General features: G+C 41.6%; 3 protein-coding genes across 3 annotated transcripts in view; 1 reads left to right on the forward strand and 2 right to left on the reverse strand.

Annotated features, from left to right (window-relative positions):
* Positions 1 to 4,028, reverse strand: part of LOC119127414 (versican core protein-like) — a 26,726-nt gene extending 22,698 nt beyond the window's left edge. Inside the window, exons 1-2 of the mRNA XM_037259350.1 lie at positions 3,949 to 4,028; positions 3,566 to 3,658 (exon numbers count right to left, since the gene is read on the reverse strand). Of these exons, the coding sequence (XP_037115245.1) occupies positions 3,566 to 3,658; positions 3,949 to 3,954 (99 nt within the window). The 5' untranslated portion in view covers positions 3,955 to 4,028. The remainder of the gene's footprint in view (positions 1 to 3,565; positions 3,659 to 3,948) is intronic.
* LOC119127855 (DNA repair protein XRCC4-like) lies at positions 3,962 to 15,584 on the reverse strand. Its single transcript, XM_037260049.1, has 7 exons — positions 15,509 to 15,584; positions 12,994 to 13,140; positions 11,604 to 11,794; positions 6,715 to 6,881; positions 6,162 to 6,314; positions 5,422 to 5,513; positions 3,962 to 4,053 (listed from the first exon to the last, which is right to left on the reverse strand). The coding sequence occupies exons 1-7, from the start codon at positions 15,531 to 15,533 to the stop codon at positions 4,034 to 4,036; spliced, it is 795 nt and encodes a 264-aa protein (XP_037115944.1). The 5' UTR covers positions 15,534 to 15,584; the 3' UTR covers positions 3,962 to 4,033.
* Positions 14,827 to 16,803, forward strand: tmem167a (transmembrane protein 167A). Its single transcript, XM_037260050.1, has 4 exons — positions 14,827 to 14,894; positions 15,572 to 15,681; positions 15,950 to 15,984; positions 16,044 to 16,803. Exons 1-4 carry the CDS (start codon positions 14,892 to 14,894, stop codon positions 16,112 to 16,114), a joined length of 219 nt encoding a protein of 72 aa, XP_037115945.1. The 5' UTR covers positions 14,827 to 14,891; the 3' UTR covers positions 16,115 to 16,803.
* Positions 16,804 to 19,601: the final 2,798 nt, after the last annotated feature.

Raw genomic sequence — 19,601 nt, forward strand, 5'->3', positions numbered from 1 at the left:
TTTATATTTGCGCTGGCTTTTCATCCCCAAAACATGTGACTCGGACGTTCTTGGAATGGCTGCGCTATGCCAAGTGCTTGTGACTCATTCTTTGATTCTCATCATTCCATACGTTCATCCGAAGCAAAACTGACCTTCAAATTAAAAGCATGCTTCTCTCTTTCTTTCTCTAACCAACCCGTATCCTGGATGGAATTTACCGAGACGTTAATTAACAACCGTTTAGTTTGGACTTACAAGAATCATTTCATCACTTTTTAAACGAGTCACCACAGTGAAGTTGCAAGTCACTCGCCGTCGTCTAAAATCGTAAGCACGTTGCTTTTCAGTGGTCATAAATCACGGCGTAAAAGAGCCAATCGGTGTTTGATCGACTGCGAGGGCCCCATGATGAGCCACATATCGTATGACTTATAAAAGTGGTCCATCTCCGGCCCCACGCCACGACAGACAGCATTAAAGGGGCATTAAATTTCTCCCTGGCCCCCGCAGGGATGTTTTATTGAAACGGTGCAAGCATTTTCTTGTAGGGGAGGGGGGGGGGGGTCGTGTTTAGCAGTTCACCGCTGGAATAATTCAAAACGTCCAAGAGAGACCGGAAAGCCTCCAGTTCCATAAACTATATGACTATGACTTCTGTGCAAAACATTGCCAAGTAAGAATAAACTTTGGAGTGGGAAAAATGTAGAAATAAATGTTTCAAACATAACTCAACCTAAGCACATTTTCCCTTCATAGATCAAATCAAAACTTCCTTCAAAAAGCAAAAGACAGAAATAAATTCAAATGACAAAATTTAATCAAGCTTGGATTGAAAGCTATCTGGGGGAATTTATTCCAAATATAGACAATCTTAAATCAGCCACCATTTAAGGACTCTTAGTTGGACTATAATAAACATATTGTTCAATTCAAACCTGGCTCAGAGTGTCTCTAGAAATCGAGCTTTCTTATTTCATATTCATAAAGTTGCACACTGTAAGTGAGTGAGGCTTCCATTGTGTGGGAAAATGAAGTTGCCTCTGGACAGATGTGAACCTTGATCCTATGGAGCCAAGCATGGAGGCCCAGACCACTGAGGATGATCCCTCAAGCTTTATTTGGAGGCCAAGAGAGGTAAGCGGCATCAAATTTGGTGTTTTCATTTTGTCTTCTTCTCATGCCGTCTTCCACCCCCGAAATTTACAACAGCGTGGCGATCGGTAACACAACCCGTATGTCAAAAAGCGATGTGTCATGGCTGCCAAAAGCCCTTTCCATAAACAATTTCCAGAAAATTGATAAATCACCACCGGGTGTGTAGATAAAACCTGTGAAGCGGAATATGCAGCACCGCAACTCCGTCTCGACTTCAACGCAGCTAAAACGGATTTTCCCATGCAGATAATTAGAGTAGTTAAAAGCAATAGCGTTAAATACAGATTTCAAAGGCGATGAGATCGGAACATCCCGTACCGTTTATGTCTGCCATGCACGAGCAAAAAAAAAAAAATGTGTACCTTTCCGAATTAAACTGAACTCAACAATAAAGATTCGGATCTTAGTGAAGCTCGCAGCGCTGGGAATGAATAACATGCTAGGACAACGAGTACTGTATACACCCAAAGCTTATTAAGTACTTGTACCCACTGAGTGGTCCCAGTGACGGTGACTCAGCCAACTAACCAAAACGAATCGGCCTCATCTTGAGTTCTTTTGGTGATTATTTGGAAAAATCCCGCATGCTGAACCACAGAGACCACCACCATTTTGCAAACTTCTGAAAGAATGGCAAAGGAACAAACAGACAGGAAGTGTGTGTGTGTGAGAATGACGCAAGAAAATGGGTCGGGAACGAGAACCAGACCAGGTCCACGTCACGGAGCTGTTCCGTTAGAATAGACTAGCATTGTGCAAACTGGACGAACTTTAAGATTCTCCAGAAATCATGTTCACTCAGAACAAAGCTTCCTCACCTGTTTATTTGATTCAGCAACAGTAATCCAGTGATCGATGAATACATCACGTGAATATATACCGTAATTTTCGGACTATAAGCCGCACCGGACTATAAACCACACCAGCTAAAATTTGTGATTCAGGGTTCAAAATTTGGGAAAAAAGTAGCGGCTCATAGTCCAAAATTTACGGTATATATATTCTGACATATACGGTTTTTCACAATACCAGAATTATAAAGGCCGACGGCGACGAATGGCCAGACATGCGAGAATCCCGAGTCTTCTTCAAATCATTCCGCAGCCGTGACCTCAGGACCTGAAGTTGGTAGCGGAGGTGAGGGTTAGGAGGGGAGGAGAATAACCCCATTAACCTCATCTTAACACACCTCAGCTTCGTGAGGTCAGTAGACGAGTGGATAACAATGACAAATATAAGCAGGTCAACGCTAAGGGGCGGGGCTGTCCAAACCTTTTTTTCCGCAGACAATCAATGCAGGCAAACGACATGTCATTGTGAATGTATAGAAGTATTTGACACAGGCTGGTAAAAAAATGGACAACGGGCCGAAAAAGGCCCCCGGGGCCACAGTTTGGACACCTCTAGTTTAAGGCATAGGGCATTTATCAATAAATGATGGGGGTAAACCTCAGCTGGAAATGACAAATAAGGTCCAACAAAGCAGGAGTGGTTGCCTGGAGATGACACGATGTTTTCTGGGTGTAGCCAGCACAAGATGTTGCGCTCTCCTCGGTCTCACCCGGAGCCAAGACTTGCTGAGTTCAAGGCAATTGTTGAAAAATGACTTCCATGCTCCTGGTGTCATCTCAAACGCTTTCTCCAAGTTATTAGTGGCAACGCCATCCGTTCCCGGGAGCGCTTTGAGGGAACGCTCGCTTCCTCTTGATCACGTGATCAGTGACGCATCTGAGCGCATTGCGTGACGGCACCACTGATGTCTCCACGCAGGATGAGCATTATTAAAACGATCCAGATGTAATTCTTTTTTCCCCCATTCTAGGAGTATCAATTGGAGAACCCCCTTGAGGATTAAAAATGGGGGAGCTGACTAGTCATAAGGAGATTGCAACAGTTTGTCTTGGTTGGTGTCCATGCGGATTCATTCCCAGACGTCATCTCGCAGAGGAAGAAGCAACAATTCGAAGAAATTTAATCATTTGAAATCATAATTTGATTTTTTCGTTGGGGAGGGAAACATGTACAGGGTGTTTCATACGTCTTTGCTATGGAAGATATGAAAATCCAACTTGTATTTATCTGAAAGCTACGTTTTGAACACAACATTTTGAAGACAAAATCCAAGAAAAGAATGTTTCCTAAAATTTGATTGCTGCTTTGAAAATTCTACCCGGAATCTGTGTTGAACACATCTGCATGAGTCATTTTTATCAAACGCCTTCTGATTTCCAGTGAACAAAGTTATCTTTCAACAACAACGTCAAACCGCGTTTTACGGAAAAAGTCAAAACATTGATTGTGACGTAACAAGAAGTGCTGTCGCACTGTCGCTGATGACTTGAAACATGCAACCGAGCAAAATTCATCTGATGACAGCGTGTCAGAAATAGCTTGAAAATTGCAAGTTTTTCATGGACGTCTGACAAACCTGTGATTCATTCCATTTTAGAACTTCCTGGCTTTTGGTCAACAAGAGACATGGTGTGGTCCAGAGAGAAACCCTGGCTGGTTTGATTATGGCCTGCGTAGAGAGACACATACTTAAATTCCGCATCATTCATCTCAAGCAAACAAGCTTAGCTGCTGTTTGCCCTTTAACACTTGCAAAGATAAATCCAGATTAGATCGACAGACCGTGATGGAGACATGAACATTTGGGCTGGGGTGATCCATATGTAGATCATTTGAGTGATTAAGAAAAAAAATACCGGAACAGATTAATTGACTCTAGATTGCATTTAACAATCACTTTAAGTAACTTTTATTCGTGGTGCCCCCGCCCCCCACTGTGCCTTCCGACTATTATCTTACTTCCATCTTTGTCTCCTTTATCTAGAGCTGAGGTGTCAAAGTCATTTTTGTCGTGGGCCGCTCCGTAGTCACGTGTCCTTGACTGTCAACTTCTTGTAGTATAGGCTGCAAAACAAACTGATGAATAACTAGTTTTGAAATCAGAGACTAGTAAAAACTGTTCAATTTTTTAAAAAATGGAATGGTAATAAAAATGACTAGTAATATCTCTATTTCTTTTTTCAAGTAAAGACAATTTGTAATCTTAGTAATGGCACATGAAGTCTATGCACAATTTGTCTTTGCGGGTTGCATAAAATGATGTGGCGGGCCGTATCTGGCCCTCGGACCTCGAGTTTGACATCGATGATCTAGCGGCACCTCCCCGCGAGTGATTTAAGAATAAGAATAAACCCCGAGGCTGTGTTTATTCTTTTTTTCCAATTCCAACTCTGTCATTAGTAAAAAAAAAATAAAAAAAATTATACGGCGCATCTTGAAAACATCTGTCTAATGACGCGAAATAGTAGGAAAAGTTTATTGATACACGAGTGGTGAGTAATTTTCAAAGACATGCTTTGAGTGAACACTCCATGTCTGCACTTGGCAGGAGTTTCGAGGTGTGGCGGGCGTATTATCTTGCATCATGAGGTAGTTTGTAAGCGACTCCAACCTCGCAGACTCCGTTGGTTGGTTGACACAAGTAAGAGCTGCCTGCGTGGACGCAATCACGGTCGACTTCGTAGTTCTCCCCAGAATTTAGCCACCAGGGGGTTTACACCCTTTGCTTGTTTGTGCTTTGAAGTTTATATTTTTTTTGCTTATGTAGGCAAGTTATTTTCAACTGGGGAATTTTATTGGCTGGTAAAATGCAATAACTGGAAAAGGGGGGGGGGGGGGGGGGCACTATGGCTCGCAACACGACACAGCAGTTGAGAAAAGTGTGGAAGTGTGCCGAGCAGAATACGTCAGCAGCTCTGACTGCAGCTCCGTTTGGACGCTTGCCAAGCTACTTGTCTGTTTGGCTGCTTGTCTCGTTCAATAAACATCCCAAAAGTGCATCAGTGAGTGCGGCCATCATTTTTCCATCTGAAGCCTGATCGGAAGTCAAAGTGCGGCTGACAGAATAAAGCTAATCAAATTGACTACACTGTACACCATAGGTGTCAAAGTCAAGCCCGGGGGGGTCCAGATACGGCCCGCTGCGTCGTTTTATGTGGCCCGCAAAGACAAATTACGCATCGACTTCATGTGTCAATACTAAAATTGCAAATTGATATTGCTCAATTTGTATTACCATGTATCTTTTTAAAATATCGGAGCAGTTTTTACTCGTCTCTGATGTCAACACTTGTTATTCGTCAGTTTGCTGTGTAGCCTATATTGTATATCACGTATGGCGTTGACAGTCATAATGAGCGACAAAATAATGTTTGACACCCCTGCAAACACGTGGTGGGCTGCATAGCCATTTATTTGGGATCAAACACAAACCTGCGATGAGGATGGTTGGTTCCAGCGATGGATGGCTGTCCTGAAATGTCTCCTCTTGACTGTCTGGGCTGTCGTCCTCACTTGAAGTTGCTCTTTGAAAATAAAAGTAGTGTCTGTATTATGTAGGGTCATTATCAGTCATTATTTTATTTTACAAAAAAAAGGCGGGGAAGGAGAGTCAAGTCTTCCGTTGCTCTTCAAAATTGGTTGACTGAACGGAAACTAATGAGGTGTGGCTTGTGCTGATTTGACATCATTTTGGCGCCGAATAATAACGCATCCAAGTGGTTCTCGTTGTCTCTGAGGTTTCCATTATAGTCTCCATACATTAGCGTCAAAAAGAATAAATCATCCTCTTAAGTGGAAAGTAGAATTATACATATGAGAATTTATGACCACAGTACTGTACTTTAATCCAACTGCCAAAAAACTCTTTTATCTACTTTACAGGAATACAATTTACAACGCCTTGGTTATTATGTTGACCAAAGTAAAGTAAAGTTTTTTTTTAAGACTGGAAACAGATTCCACATGTGATTACAACTTAAGGTTGGGTTGTAAAAATGTTCATGGTCAAATGCTTTTCTAGAAAATCAATAATAATAATTAAAAGAAATAGAAAATACTAATTAAAAAAAAGTGTGGGTACTGTTACATAAATTGTGATAACAGTCCTGGTACTTTTCTGACACATCAGGTATGTTAATAATCAGTTGAAGTCACAATTATTTGCAGCTGACCTTTGCTTCCTTTGAACGGGGGCAGTCGGTCGGAGCTGACTAATCTCATCCTGCAGGCTCCTGATCTTAGCCTTCTTCTCATTGAGCACCAGAACAAAACGGCCGTACAGGTCCCTTGTCATCGTTTCCTTATCCTGAACACGATGTTCGAGCCTAGTGACAAACAGATCGAGGCACAAGTGTATACAGGACATCACATATTTGGACAAGTGTTTTGGAGTCATTTGCTCAGAAGAATTATGAAACCTAGGCGAGAAAAACAACTGGAGAAAAAAAACCTTGAAAGCAATGCAGCAGTTCTCAGAAATCACAAGCATAGTTTGGAGCCCTGGGTGTAACCTTCACTACTCAGAGGGGCGACCGGTGATGATGTCATAACGGTTGACTGCTTGTGTATAAAAACATCTGGCAGTGAGGACCAAAAACCAACAAAAGTTGTAACGGTTAACAAATATTACAGTATTACTAGTCTGGCAGTGTTGACATTTTTTGGCCGTCGTTTACTTCACGTTTTAAGATGAGAAAAAAAAAAAAAAAACATTCTCAAACTTACTCTTGAAGGATTTGCGCGTGATGCTCTTTCAATTTACGGTTCTCCTCCAATAGTTGCGAGTTTTCCTTCACCAGGTTCGTGTTGCGTTTGAGCGACTGTCGAATCAACTCCCGGATCAGCGCAAACGGATCTGGAGCGGGCTGAAGCGTTAAAGAGCCCAAACGCACCTAAAAACGGGAAGAGACAACAAAAAAAAAGTCTTGGAACAAAGTATGTCACGGGAGAAAACGCTAACACAGGAAATTGGCAAGCCATAGACGCACTGTTACGCAAATTCCAACTGTTTTTTATGAGTGTGCATGTCTGCAACTAGTTATGTTGCGATTTGATATTTGAGTTCCATCGTCGGAGATGGAACCGCCAACCAAAAATGCAGTGGCAATATCGAGCGAGATCAAGCTGTATCAAACTCTACAATAACATTTCAACAAAAAGCAAAGTGTGGAGAGTCTCTGTTACCAAATGCAAAGGGGATTGCCAATAGAATGTTGCAAAAATAGAGGAAATGATCATAACCCGTCGTGGTGAAAACATAAAGGATAACTCGCATTGCCACCGCTTTCCAAAATTTGCATTTGAGTTTCAGCAAACATTTGCACTGGTGTGCCATCCCAACATGATCTGCAGTGCAAAGGTGCAACGAACCATGACATCAGGTTTTCTCTGAGGTGCTAGACTTTATGTGATGGTGAGGTGTTTTCGTCCGTCTGGGACAAACACAGGGGGAGGATTCATAGCCAAGCAGCTCAACTAGGAGTCAACACACAGTTTCCTCCCCATTGGCTTCGAGTTCAAAATTTCACCAAAGACGTAAACAGACTGCATGCTGTGAGTAAACTGTCACTTCAGCACTGTAATTTTTAATTAAAGGATGATTGGTAGCATATTTTTTCAGGCCAATGCCGGTAGGATACTCAATTCTTGAGTAGTCACCGATACCAAGCATCGATACAACTAATGTATTTGATGCATAAAATTTCCCCCCCAAAAAACAATGACAGATCATTTTAAAGAAAGACCTACAAAGCCCAATAGAGCATTTTCTTTCTCAAAATTGCATGAAGTTAATGGAATTCGTTCTAATTTCTGCTCCTGATCTTAAAATGATCGGTAATCGTCCTTCCCTAATTTTAATCCTATGAAATGACCTTCACCTTCTCAACAATATTACCACTACTACGGAGGTGCTCTTCGGCAAGGCACTGAAACCCTCGACACTCAGCTCAGAGGGTGACGTCTCCACTTGCTCGCCCCCTCCCGCTGACATTTCTCCCTGCATGTGTGTGGTCTACCTTTCTCTGCTGCATGCAAAAAAAAAAAAAAGTAATTGTTGTTCGAGGGAACTTAAGTTACACTGTGTTAAGTGAGAAAAACAAAAATGAAATTGAGCACTATAAAACGATTGACCGCATCGACCAAAGTGGAGTCTATTGAATGCAACAAGAGCAATTTTATAAATTAATTAAATTCAAAAGTGGAAATACCACATGGGAAGACCACCCGAGATCTGAGAAGGATGCTCAGAGAGACTCATAAGAATGTCACATTGATCCAGTGCAGAGGGAAATCCAAACGTGTGACACTGACTTGTGACTAAGACTTTGTGCAAGATGTTCCACTACCAAACGATGAGTCTTTGCTTGGTAGAAGCCCAGTAAGAGGAATGGCTGATTTAAGACACCAAGGCTTATATTCATGTCTCAGTTTCCATACACTGAATGCTTTACACTACTCCAAGCCAACTATGTATCTAAAATAATCGCATCTATAATTTACAAGAAGCTTTCATCTCCGCTATAATTTTCCATCCATCTGCTCCTGAACCTGCTGCTGTCTGTCATCTGACCGTAAAGTAAATCATTCGGAAATAAATCAACAACAGTATGTGAATGGAGATCATGTAAAGTACAATTTGGCTGTCATCTTTAAGCGTTGACAAAAAATGTAACCATGATTACAATGCAGAGTTTCTGTTCAGACTCGAATACAGTACATGAATTTGGACATTGGTCCATTTAATGTGAGGTCTTTCTATAGAGTTAATTAGTGACAAGTCAATATCTCATCACCAACAATTTATCCCGCTCACACGCTTGAGGAGGAAATGTGCACTAAACAAGAGCTATACATCAAAGTAAAAGCAAGCCCGGTGCTTGAGGGTGATGGAATTTGTTTATTATTGATTGTTGGTCTTGGTGGAAAGAAGAAAGAGATCCTAGAATGCTCAATTTATTTTCTTAGGCATCTGCTTCTCCCCTGAGACAAAGAGATAACGTTAAAGGTCAGCCGAAGGTGCGGGAGGTTTAAAGATCCATAGCCTTCTGACACTTTTTGATGTAATAAAACAATGCAAAAATCTATTTTTAAAGACTAAATTGTGTTCTCGGTGCCTAATATTATGGCCAGCGCTAAATGTTATATTGAGTAGGATTTTTGAAAGTAAATCTGGGTTCATGACTTTAAATCGCACAGTGGTCAAATGTGTGGTCCGATGTTTGTTTTTGTGTGTCTTCACACAGCTAAAGCAGAGCACGAGGTCAAACAAGAGCAGAATGGGCGGACATTGGTGTAAAAGATACTTGGCCTGTCATAACAGCCAATACTCGGACTTAACACCGCATACCACAGGGGTCAAAATAGTGACATGGAGGTAATACAAATACGTATATGGGAATTTGATACGACATGTCATGCGAGGGAGACGAAAATTAGAAACGCTATTCAGTATGATGCGTGGGATAATTATTTTTAGTTTGGTATATTTTGGTCCAAACAGGTCAAATTTGACCCAACCGCTCGGTATCCAAGGGTTAAGCATCTCCAAGTAAGCAAGGAATGGAGAGTGATAACACCGAGTGGCATGATGACAGAATGAAGTCGTAGAAAGTGAGTAAGTGTGCTCAAGACAGGAAGTGTGGGCACGGAGAGGACATTAGAGCCGTCAGGAGGCGTGGAGCAAGATAAAGTCGCAGGAAGCAGGGGCGGGAGTCGCCAGGTCGGGCCTGATAACAAGGATGTTCCCACAGTCATTCAGAGTGTCCAATAAAACACGGAAAAAACACGTTTGTATTTGTTTTTGATTCACCGAAACGAACCCCTTGTGAGCTACAGCTAGCTCGTGGCTAGCGTCTCTCGTCATAGCGTGGAACGTAATGGCCCAAAGACATTTTTCACTTCATAGGAAGTTTAAAGGAAAGCATCAGCGTTAACTGAAGTCTAGCAAATTTGCGTGCAAAGGGAACTTTCCTGGAAACAGTCCCAGATTTGTACTTAAACATGAGTAGAGGAGGAGATCATGTCTGACTCCGCAACCAAAAACACCTGCTTTGTAGCAGTTAACCTAAATGACATTCATCATTACCACTTCTGTGCTCATATTCATAAAATATTCATGTGAGTTCAAGTTCAACACCTGTTTTGTCCCAACCCACCTTTTTTTTCTATTTCTAACCTGTCAAATACTTGACTATGCCTGCACCCTCAAATTATCTGGCTGGGAAAACTATTTAACCTCTCACATGTTGGGAAAAGGCAGTGAAAGAGAGCAAAAAAAAAAAAAAAAGTAGGTGTTAAAAGTGTCAAGGGTGCCACACACATTGCACACCCATGTATCAAGAAACATTTCAAAAATCCAGCTCATTTTATTAATTTATTTTAATTGTCTTTCTTATAAATTGAATGCCATGTAATAATTGACTTAAAATTCAACTCTCCTTTATTTATACAGCACTGCACAATAATATATGTATATAAAAACTCCATCAGCCTGGGCACCAATGTTCCCCGGAGAAACTGTTCACTGACACACTTTCATACATGGAGCACACACTCACAAAGAAAGCTAGAGGGAGTTAAAAAGAAGCAAACTTTAATCAACTTGTGTATAATAGATTAGGACGTCCTGTCCATAAATCAGGCTTTTATGGTCTTTTACAGTGTTCTTGAGCTTTCGCCTTCTGGTCGCCTCTGCCGAGACGGATATCTTAAGACCCGGCCGGGGGTGACCTGCACCCTGGAGGCAAGAGCGCCCGCCCGACAAGAAGAACACTAAAAGTACAGTGCTGAGTCGAGCCCGCTCGTGTCCATAAAGAATGGGAGAAGGACTCTCATTTGCTGCCGCTGAAGCTCGTGTAGGTTTAAGTGAAGGGCAGCTTTGGAAACTGCACCTTGCTATTTAAGCAGAGTTGAATCAGTCAAGCCTTTGGGGGCCGAAACATTTCCGAGGTGGGCTGGCCGGGTGTGCCAATTGGAGCACGACCCCCTGGCATGATTTCTATCATGTGCCGCCACCTGGAGGGAAAGGGGCTTGTCTATTTCTGCAATAATTGAGACTATAAACCTTATCTTCTTAACACACCCCCTCTGTAAAAAGACTTCCTTTCTGTTAGGAGCTATGCATTTCTCCCTGGGGAACAATGCTGGTTTGAGCTGGGGGTGGGCACAGGATGTTAAGGAATTTAAGAGCAAAGTAATGAGCCATCAATGAGATCTTTCTAAACATAGGCTTTGTTTTTTTTTGGGGGGGGGGGGGGGGGCGTCATCTTTTAAATGAAGTGTGATGCACGTTAAATAATTTGTAGGAGAACCACTGTGATTTACAGATCATGTCAAAAGACAGATGTACTCCATCATAAAATTTGATACCAGTGATGAGTAATTTAAATTCTGCAGGGGCCCATAGTTTACAGTGCTTGCATGAAAACTACGAGAGTAAAAACTCATTTTGTACAAAAAGCAACTCTCTCAATGTTTTAATATTATTGAGGTGCATACCTTACTAAATCTGCAAGTAAATATATCAACGTATGCTGTCATGTTGGGCAGTATTTTTTTTTGTGGTCAATTATTTAATATTGTTAATATTGTGTCGATTCAAAATCTTGGCTTACCGGGACACCGTCACACATTTTGTGATAAGAGAGTTGACGGCGATCCGGAGTGAGCTGGAAAGAATAGACGTCTACGTCATCGGCTCTCCTCCCGTCTCCGCCGCCCATCAGTGCTTGATGAAGATCCTCGACGTATCTCTCCATCGGGACCTCCATGTGGCTGGCCTCCTCCCGAACCTCATCTTCTGAAACTTGACAGAAAGAATATTCGGCACTTTTTTTTTTTTTTCGCAAGATCATCTGAGTCAATCAACTTGAGAGAAAATGGACAGGGAGTAAAAGGATAAAAGCAGACGGCAGAGCCAAACTGTAAATGCAAATTACGTCGCAAGGCACGAATGTACGCAAAAGAGGATTTAAAGAAGTGTGCCGGGAAGCCGAGGGGAATGTCATCAGCTGTTGCACAGCTGCCCATACGACCGCCGAGGGTCCCAATTAACACATCAAACGCGGACGCACGGTGAGCGAGGGGTCGACGCGGCACATGCCGCCGCAGCCCAACATGTCAGCCCTGCCGATGGACAGCAATAGAAAAGCAAGGAGCACTTATGTTTCCAGGTGTCCTTCCACGGAAAGTACATTTCTGTACATTGCAGCCTCAAGACCGGCGTGCACGCACAAAGACGGGCTTCATCGACTTCATACACCTGTAAGCTGCAGCACAAAGGTGAAAGGAGGATGGCAAAACAGTGTCGCAATATTATTGGGCAGGCCTTTGCCAGGTGCAGGTGAACAGTTGGGCCAGTCTGTCGACTGATAGAACAGGTGATGGAGTAATCGCTCGAAACAAGTACTCCTCAGAATGGGGTCCCAGGACCCCTGTAGCTTTTAACCGTTATAGACTGGACTTTCCGAGCACCCTCAGAAATGTCCTATTTAAACTTTGTACATATAAGGCATATATATGTATCGCAGTTTCAAGATTTCCATTATTGGCATTTTCATTCGTTAAACACGCGCAAGGGCGGCGCTAAGATTTTTCTCCTTGGGGGGCGGAGGGGTGACCAAGGATATCGCAGCAAAAATTAGAAAAAATACAAACCCCAAATATTCTTCAGAAAATGCTGATGTACATTCATGACATGTTCCCTGGTGCGGATGGGAGGGAATGTGGAAAACAATCGGCAGAAAATATCCTACTGGCCTAGCATATTTCACAGTGGGCCACTGGTAAACATAAAATCAATTTTATTAGACAGAGATACAATTTTTGTCCCATGACATAAAAATATTGAAGTGACACATACACTGTAGGCCTGTTCTATTATTTTTATTAATTTAATAATTAGCAATTGGTGAGAATAAATGCAAGACTTTGGATATTTGTTAGCTTGTGTGCAAAATCAGTAGACGTGAGCTGAAACCTGCAATTGTCAAAGTGTCCCTTTACCTTCTCCGTTCCACGCAGAGATGAGATCGGAGAGAGCGAGCGTGAAGCCAGCACCAAGGTCGCCGGCAAAGTCAACTCGCAGGAAATAAGGGATCCCTGGGTCTGTGGCCACGGTGATCTGTCTGACTGTTCCGTTCATGCTGCAACCTGAAAACAAGTCAACACACAAGACTTGTCTGATACAATTCATGTGACCAGTAGCAGCCCCATTTCAGTCTGATTTTTCAACTTCCGTTACGTTAATATTTTGGTTACCCCAAATTGCCTCACTTTGCCGTTTCGCTCAGTTGAAAAATCCAAAGTTTGAAACACCGTATTCTAAAAACAAATAAAAAATAACTAAACAATTAAATATGACATCAGATGTCAATATGAATACAATGTCAGTAATAATTAAATCATTGCGATGAAATCCACAAAATCAGTTTGAACTGTCCTTTTAGTTTATTGGCAACATCTTTGATTTCCTGTGAAATATTTTGAGAACTTTTACTTGATTGCGGATGTTCAGGCTAGAATAGGCGATTAGCGCTTCCAGTGGAGGTGGGAGTAAGTTCAACATCCTCCTTGCTTAAATACAAGGTAAAGAAATTGGAACTGAAGGGAAAAAGAGCACCTTAATTGGCAGTTAGGCTAGTTGTTAGTTGTCTCTGAGTCCTTTCCTTGCAATAACGTGACATGACAGCACTCTTCTTTTTTTTTCTTACTGTATAAGCTGCCAAGCAGCCTGCGCCGTATGCCAAAGTCTTAACGCGGCAGATTAAAGTTGACCCTTTGTGCTTCGAGAAGGGGTGTGGCAAGAGGAGGGGACCGAAGGAGATGATGGAGATGAAGGGTTCAACTTTAACCTCATAAATGGAGCCCAGCTAGTCATTAGTTACTGTAACATCTGGTCTGCTGGGATGATGAGGCTGTGGTAATGACAGAAGGGCATTCCAATTATATATTAAAAAAAAAAAAAAAAGAGCTCTTTGTTAGGAATTGCAAACTGCACAAAAACCCTCAGAGGATCCTGAAGTCATTCTCTTCACGTGCTTCACACAGAATCGCTGGAGTGTTCAAGTGATCATTCGCTCCACTACAGTTTGGGCTCATGACCTTTGACCCTTTCATCCTGCCACCGTTGTCTTTTGTTTATTAGTTGTCTTATCGATATTATAAACGGAGCAAAACACAATGCTAAGTTCTGTAAGTGCAAAGCGAGCAAGGGATTGCCAAAATTGATAATGACAGATTCGGAAAAGCAAGATATTCCCCATCCACGGCCTTATATAAGACAATTGTTTTCTTTTGTCGTGGGAATTGTGTTGTCGGTTCACTTTGGATTAGCCTTTTAAATTTTACTTTGTAATTAAAATGTGTCCAGTGATGGTTTGAAAGTGTCCGCAGACTCCCCACTGCACCTCAGCAGAACACCCAAGAACCAAAACGCGCTTGAGGTGTGCAGGAAAGTTCTCTTCCCTCTTCTCCTGCACACCTCAAGCGCTTTTTGCGTGTTCTTGTAACCACTTTGCAAAGAAATTTAGCAGCACTGGGGAAGTCATAGTATGCGCCTGTGTCTTACTTTGGCTGTACGGTACATGACATTTTGATTACAAATGAGGTGCGTCGCTGCACAGAGATTTATTAATATCACGAAATAATGTCCCAATGTTTGCTTTATGCTAGCCGTAAAAACATACTTACGGTTATTAGCACACTGCAATGTCCGATCGTTTATGAAAATGAAATTTACTGCACGCTTGTTTCCTTGTTCATTCAAGCTGTAACTATCAACTATTGTTTTGTTAGGCTGTCAGCCAATCAGCAACCTGGATTTGCACGCATAGCGTCATTACGTCACCGTACGCAAGCGCTTCAAGACCGGAAGTTATATGAGGCGTTGACGTACCGTCAAAATGGTAAGCATATTTTTGTGCAGAACGCATACATTCGTTAATTTATACTTTTTTTATTATTATTTAAAGCGTCCAGCCGGAACCAGGTCCTTGATTTAGTCCTATTAAGACACTAAATAATGCATTATATGCGTAAATGGACGGATTTGAACTGGAGCAGCTGGCTAACGTAGCTATGATGCTAAATGGTTAGCCAGTAAATAAAAGTAAACGGCCAATTTGCAGTTGTGTTTTAACCGTGACCGATCCATTGATAATTGCCACCTTGTAACTCGTCGTCACTTATTATCATGGATTATATATATATCTAACTTGATTTTTCTCGTCTGGGTTGCATGTGTTCTGGTGCCACGTAGATGCAATGGTCCCATTGAGGACGCTTCCATCACATCACTTGGCACCGTAGTGCCTCATTTGAATCAATCAAATGGTCAATTGCATGTGCTGACACAAAAACAAGTTCCTAGAATAACATCACTTGAACCTGACACTTTTAATACAGTAACTATTGATGTGCAAGCAGCAGGTCAAGTTCAAATTTCTCACCCACTCCTTATAGATGGAAATTGAATGCATTGGTAACCGAGGAAAAGAAGTCTTGTGTTGCTGCAGCTCACCTTTGTGGCATGTGTTCCAACACATTTAGAACTGAATGATGTTTAAATGTCTTCATTTTGCAGTCAGCCATTTTCAACTTCCAGTCACTGCTCACGGTGATTCTTCTCCTGATATGTACGTGTGCCTACGTCAGAGCGCTGGCTCCCAGCCTGCTGGACAAGAATAAGAGCGGGTACGTGTGCTTCATTTGCAGCTTTAACAATCTGTAGACTACAGCTTGATGTTTACGTCCAGTAGCAGTGCATGAATCAGCCTCCAAGTTTGGTGGCATTATCTTTGTGTTCACTGGACTTTCCGGAAACCATTTGTTGTAAGACAAATATTTAATATGTCTTTGTACTATTAAATTCCGATTATCTCCCGCATGCGTTCTCTCTCAAGGCCTCTTTTCCGGTATCTTTGTACTGGTTGCACAGTGAAAATGTGACTTTATCTTTCAGGCTTCTGGGGATCTTCTGGAAATGTGCGAGAATAGGTGAGAGAATATTTGTCAGATTTAAGTGGAGTGATCTTGATATGATTCCTGTGCTTCAGGTGAACGGAAGAGTCCTTGGGTGGCCTGCTGCTGTCTCATCATGGCATTTAGTATACTGTTCCTACAGTAGGCATCCGAAATCGGACGAAGGAAAGGGCAATAACAAGAACATTGTGGACAATGACAGCGATTGTGGCAAGAACTCCAGTAGCTGTTGGAAACTGCCCTCGCTTTTTGCAGCCAGAAACCAGAGTATGTGCGGACATGCAGCTCTGGCCCTGTTCCATTCTTGTGGGTGGGACACCGTCCGGTTGAAAATCCATGTTTGTAAATCAATGTCTGTCATCAAATGTCTCAAACAGTTGCCAAAAAAAAAGTAGGGATTGAGTTTTCCTCATTTACATGTTTCATATCGTCCGGCAGCTTTTGTCGATGGGTTGGGCTTGAAGGTGTGTCTTTGATTAACGTCACCCCGCCCCACCCGTTGACGATTGAAGAAATCACCGTATCTAATCCACGGAAGACTCGAGTGGACTATGGAGAATGATTCAAGTGTAAATCTCTCTTGCTCGTTGCAGTGAAGAGGAGCTTTGTGATAACCTCTCATGCGAGTTTCCTGTCGACACTCAAACGTGTCTCCGACTGTTAGCGGATAGCGACCACATCTTATGCTCATACTGTTCAAACAAATGAGATCCAACGCAGGAGAACAGCGTCATCATGAAATGGTCATTCCATGGAAAGTTGCTGTTTGTTTTTTTTTAATTTTCCAATGGCAATGTACTTAAGCAGACAGAATAAAGTCGGGGCCACACATTAGTTGTACCTTCTCTTTTTTTAAGCGTCCAGAGCAGCAAGCGCATTATATATATTTTCTTTTTGGCAGGCAAATGACAATATACAGTGCACTAAACTCTTTCACTGCCAGACCAGTAAAAAATGCGTTGTTGACAACTATGGCCGCTAGTGGCAGTGACTGAGTTTTAAATATAGGCAAATAAAAGTTCAAGAAGATTTGAAATGTAATGTCCTAATCTATCGAGTATTGCCTTTACTTCCTTATTCGGTCTTAAAATTGCAGCATTCTTGCTTCAGTCAACTGCAAGTGAACTTTAAACAGATAACCAAAGATAAATCATTTCCGCTTGCCCGTGTCACGCCGAGGTCTAAATAAAGAGGACAACTTGTTGACTCACTCACCTTCCGTAGTCTGCTACCTGCTGAGTGTCCGTATCCCGTCACCCCCTTCCGTGTTCCGTGCCTTGTTAGGGAGCCGTGTTGGCCCGCGTTCATTTCAGGCCCTGCCAGGTCGAGTTCAAGTGATGCCTGCCGGCAAAGTCTCGATTTATCAGGCCGCCACACGGGCGCAGGAGAAGCGGGAAGCTCTCAGACGTCTGTTTCTATCTTGGGTCAGCGGAGATACTCATGTCAAGGAAGCACCTTAATGTCTCTGTTGATGAAAGGGAAAAGATAAGGAAGTTTTCATCGGCCAATGCTGGTGACACTAGCGAGACCAGCATAAAAACCTAACTAAACCACATATGGTGGATCCCATTTGGTTTCCAACATCTAGAGGTCTCTAGGTGCTTCTAATTCCTCCCACATGAAAATATTTTGGGTGATGCTCAAAACACGTCTCTGGTCAAAGAAGGAGACACCCTGACTGACCACAATAGTGACCACAAAACTTAAAACGGCAAACCTGGATTTTTTTTTTTAGGACTCTGTATTTTGAGTGAATATTTCTTCCAAAAAGAACCAAGTGTGCTTGCCTCAAAGAGTTTTTTTTTTTTTTTTGCCACTCCCTGTTGAAGTTTATTGTTAAATAAAACAAAGCAAAGAGAATTCCATGTGGGTCTAACCACACCGCATAACCTAACGAGTCACTCATCAAGAGAAAACATATTTTGCACAATACTCAGTTGTGCAATTTGTGCCCCTTTGATGCGTAATTGTGCGGCTTTTCCATGAGAAGTCACTTGACGTCAACAACAGCATCATTAATATGCAGCAGAGACAATAAGCGGGGATTTCCAGCACTTTACAAGTAATGAAATGATTTAATGATGACGTTCGGGTTATAATTTTCTGCCAACATGTGTTAAAACTAATAACTGACCAGCCGACGAGCCTTTTACCGTTGTTGCTGATGCTTCAATTAAACACAAGGGGGCGGCGATGATCCGTTTTACGATGCGCCCGAACTACTTATTAGATGTTAAAATAAAGGGGTCATTTGTCGGTTATTAATTAAAATTTGCACATAAATATACACTACCGTTCAAAAGTTTGGGGTCACAAAATTGTTTGGGTGACCCCAAACTTTTGAACGGTAGTGTAAATATTATTATAATAAAATATTATGAATTAAATATTATAAATTATATCTTATATTTGTATAAGATTATATATAATCTATGAATATAAGTATACATATATATTATAAGATTTTTTACACAGAAGATTATATATATATAATCTATAAATAATTATCTAAATAAATATATACACTACCGTTCAAAAGTTTGGGGTCACCCAAACAATTTTGTGACCCCAAACTTTTGAACGGTAGTGTATATGTTTTCTGCCTATTTATTTTTAACTTAGTATTAGAAAATTAAACAATACATGTAATACTTTAATAATTAAAAAAAAAAAAAAAAAAATTCTATTCAAATCAAAATGTTTTAAATAAATTATGAAAATATAAAATACTATATTTTCCGCACCAGAAGGCGCACTTGAAAGCCTTTAATTTTCTCAAAAAACGAAGGTGCGCCTTTTAGTATGGTGCGCCTTTTGTGTGGACCAAATTTCACACATAGAGTACGTACCTTCGCCGCCTTAGGTAAATAAATACTCTCGTTTGTGTAAATCTGTAAAATTGGTAAAAAATAATTGCACTTCAAATAATTATTTTCAAAATATTCTCTAAAATACAAAGACATAAAAATATAGACTAATGCAATTTTTAAAACTGTGAATTTACTATTTTATGATTTCATAATTATTGTTCTGTCATTTTGAGGATGAGCTTGAGGGGACAACACCAAAGGTTTTGCCTCAAAGTGGCCGCCCTGTTGGCCACCCTCTGTGTTTTGCCTCAAGGTGGGCCGGAATCTCACCCCGAGTAGCTTCGGCCACTACACCTGGATCGACTATGATGGTGACGACGACAGCCTGGAGAAGGCTTGCCACTGCTTGGCCATCATGAGGGACGAGCGGGATGCGTTGGAGCAGTTGTTGACCTTAACCAAAGACTTCCGCAAGTGTGTCAGTGTTCCGAACCAATACATACAAAAACACAGAGGAAACGGGCAACTCCTGTGGATATCGCACTTGTTCAACACATGAGTTTTATTTTTTAATTTAATTTAATGTTTAATTAAAAACATTAAAAGTTTAGACACGGGCCGAGTATTCCTTTCTTTATTTTACTGTAAGAAGATGAAGGCAGAATTACAAATAAAAATGTGGAACACACACACACAAGACTTTGTCAACAATATATCACCAGCTCTTCTCTCACACACACACGCACGCACGCACGCACGCACACACACACGCACGCACGCACGCACGCACGCACACACACACGCACACACGCACACACGCAC

This window comes from Syngnathus acus, chromosome 9, assembly GCF_901709675.1.
Source record: "Syngnathus acus chromosome 9, fSynAcu1.2, whole genome shotgun sequence".
Taxonomy (NCBI): Eukaryota; Metazoa; Chordata; class Actinopteri; order Syngnathiformes; family Syngnathidae; genus Syngnathus; species Syngnathus acus.

Excerpts from the sequence above, each read along its gene's own strand:
- tmem167a (XM_037260050.1), top strand. Across the intron at positions 15,682-15,949 it reads CTGGACAAGAATAAGAGCGG|GCTTCTGGGGATCTTCTGGA; the intron begins GTACGTGTGCTT and ends TTTATCTTTCAG. Across the intron at positions 15,985-16,043 it reads CTGGAAATGTGCGAGAATAG|GTGAACGGAAGAGTCCTTGG; the intron begins GTGAGAGAATAT and ends CCTGTGCTTCAG.
- LOC119127855 (XM_037260049.1), bottom strand. The coding sequence starts at position 15,533 with ATGTGTTGGAACACATGCCACAAAG. Across the intron at positions 13,141-15,508 it reads TTGGAACACATGCCACAAAG|GTTGCAGCATGAACGGAACA; the intron begins GTGAGCTGCAGC and ends ACTTGTTTTCAG. Across the intron at positions 5,514-6,161 it reads CCCGTTCAAAGGAAGCAAAG|AGCAACTTCAAGTGAGGACG; the intron begins GTCAGCTGCAAA and ends TTATTTTCAAAG.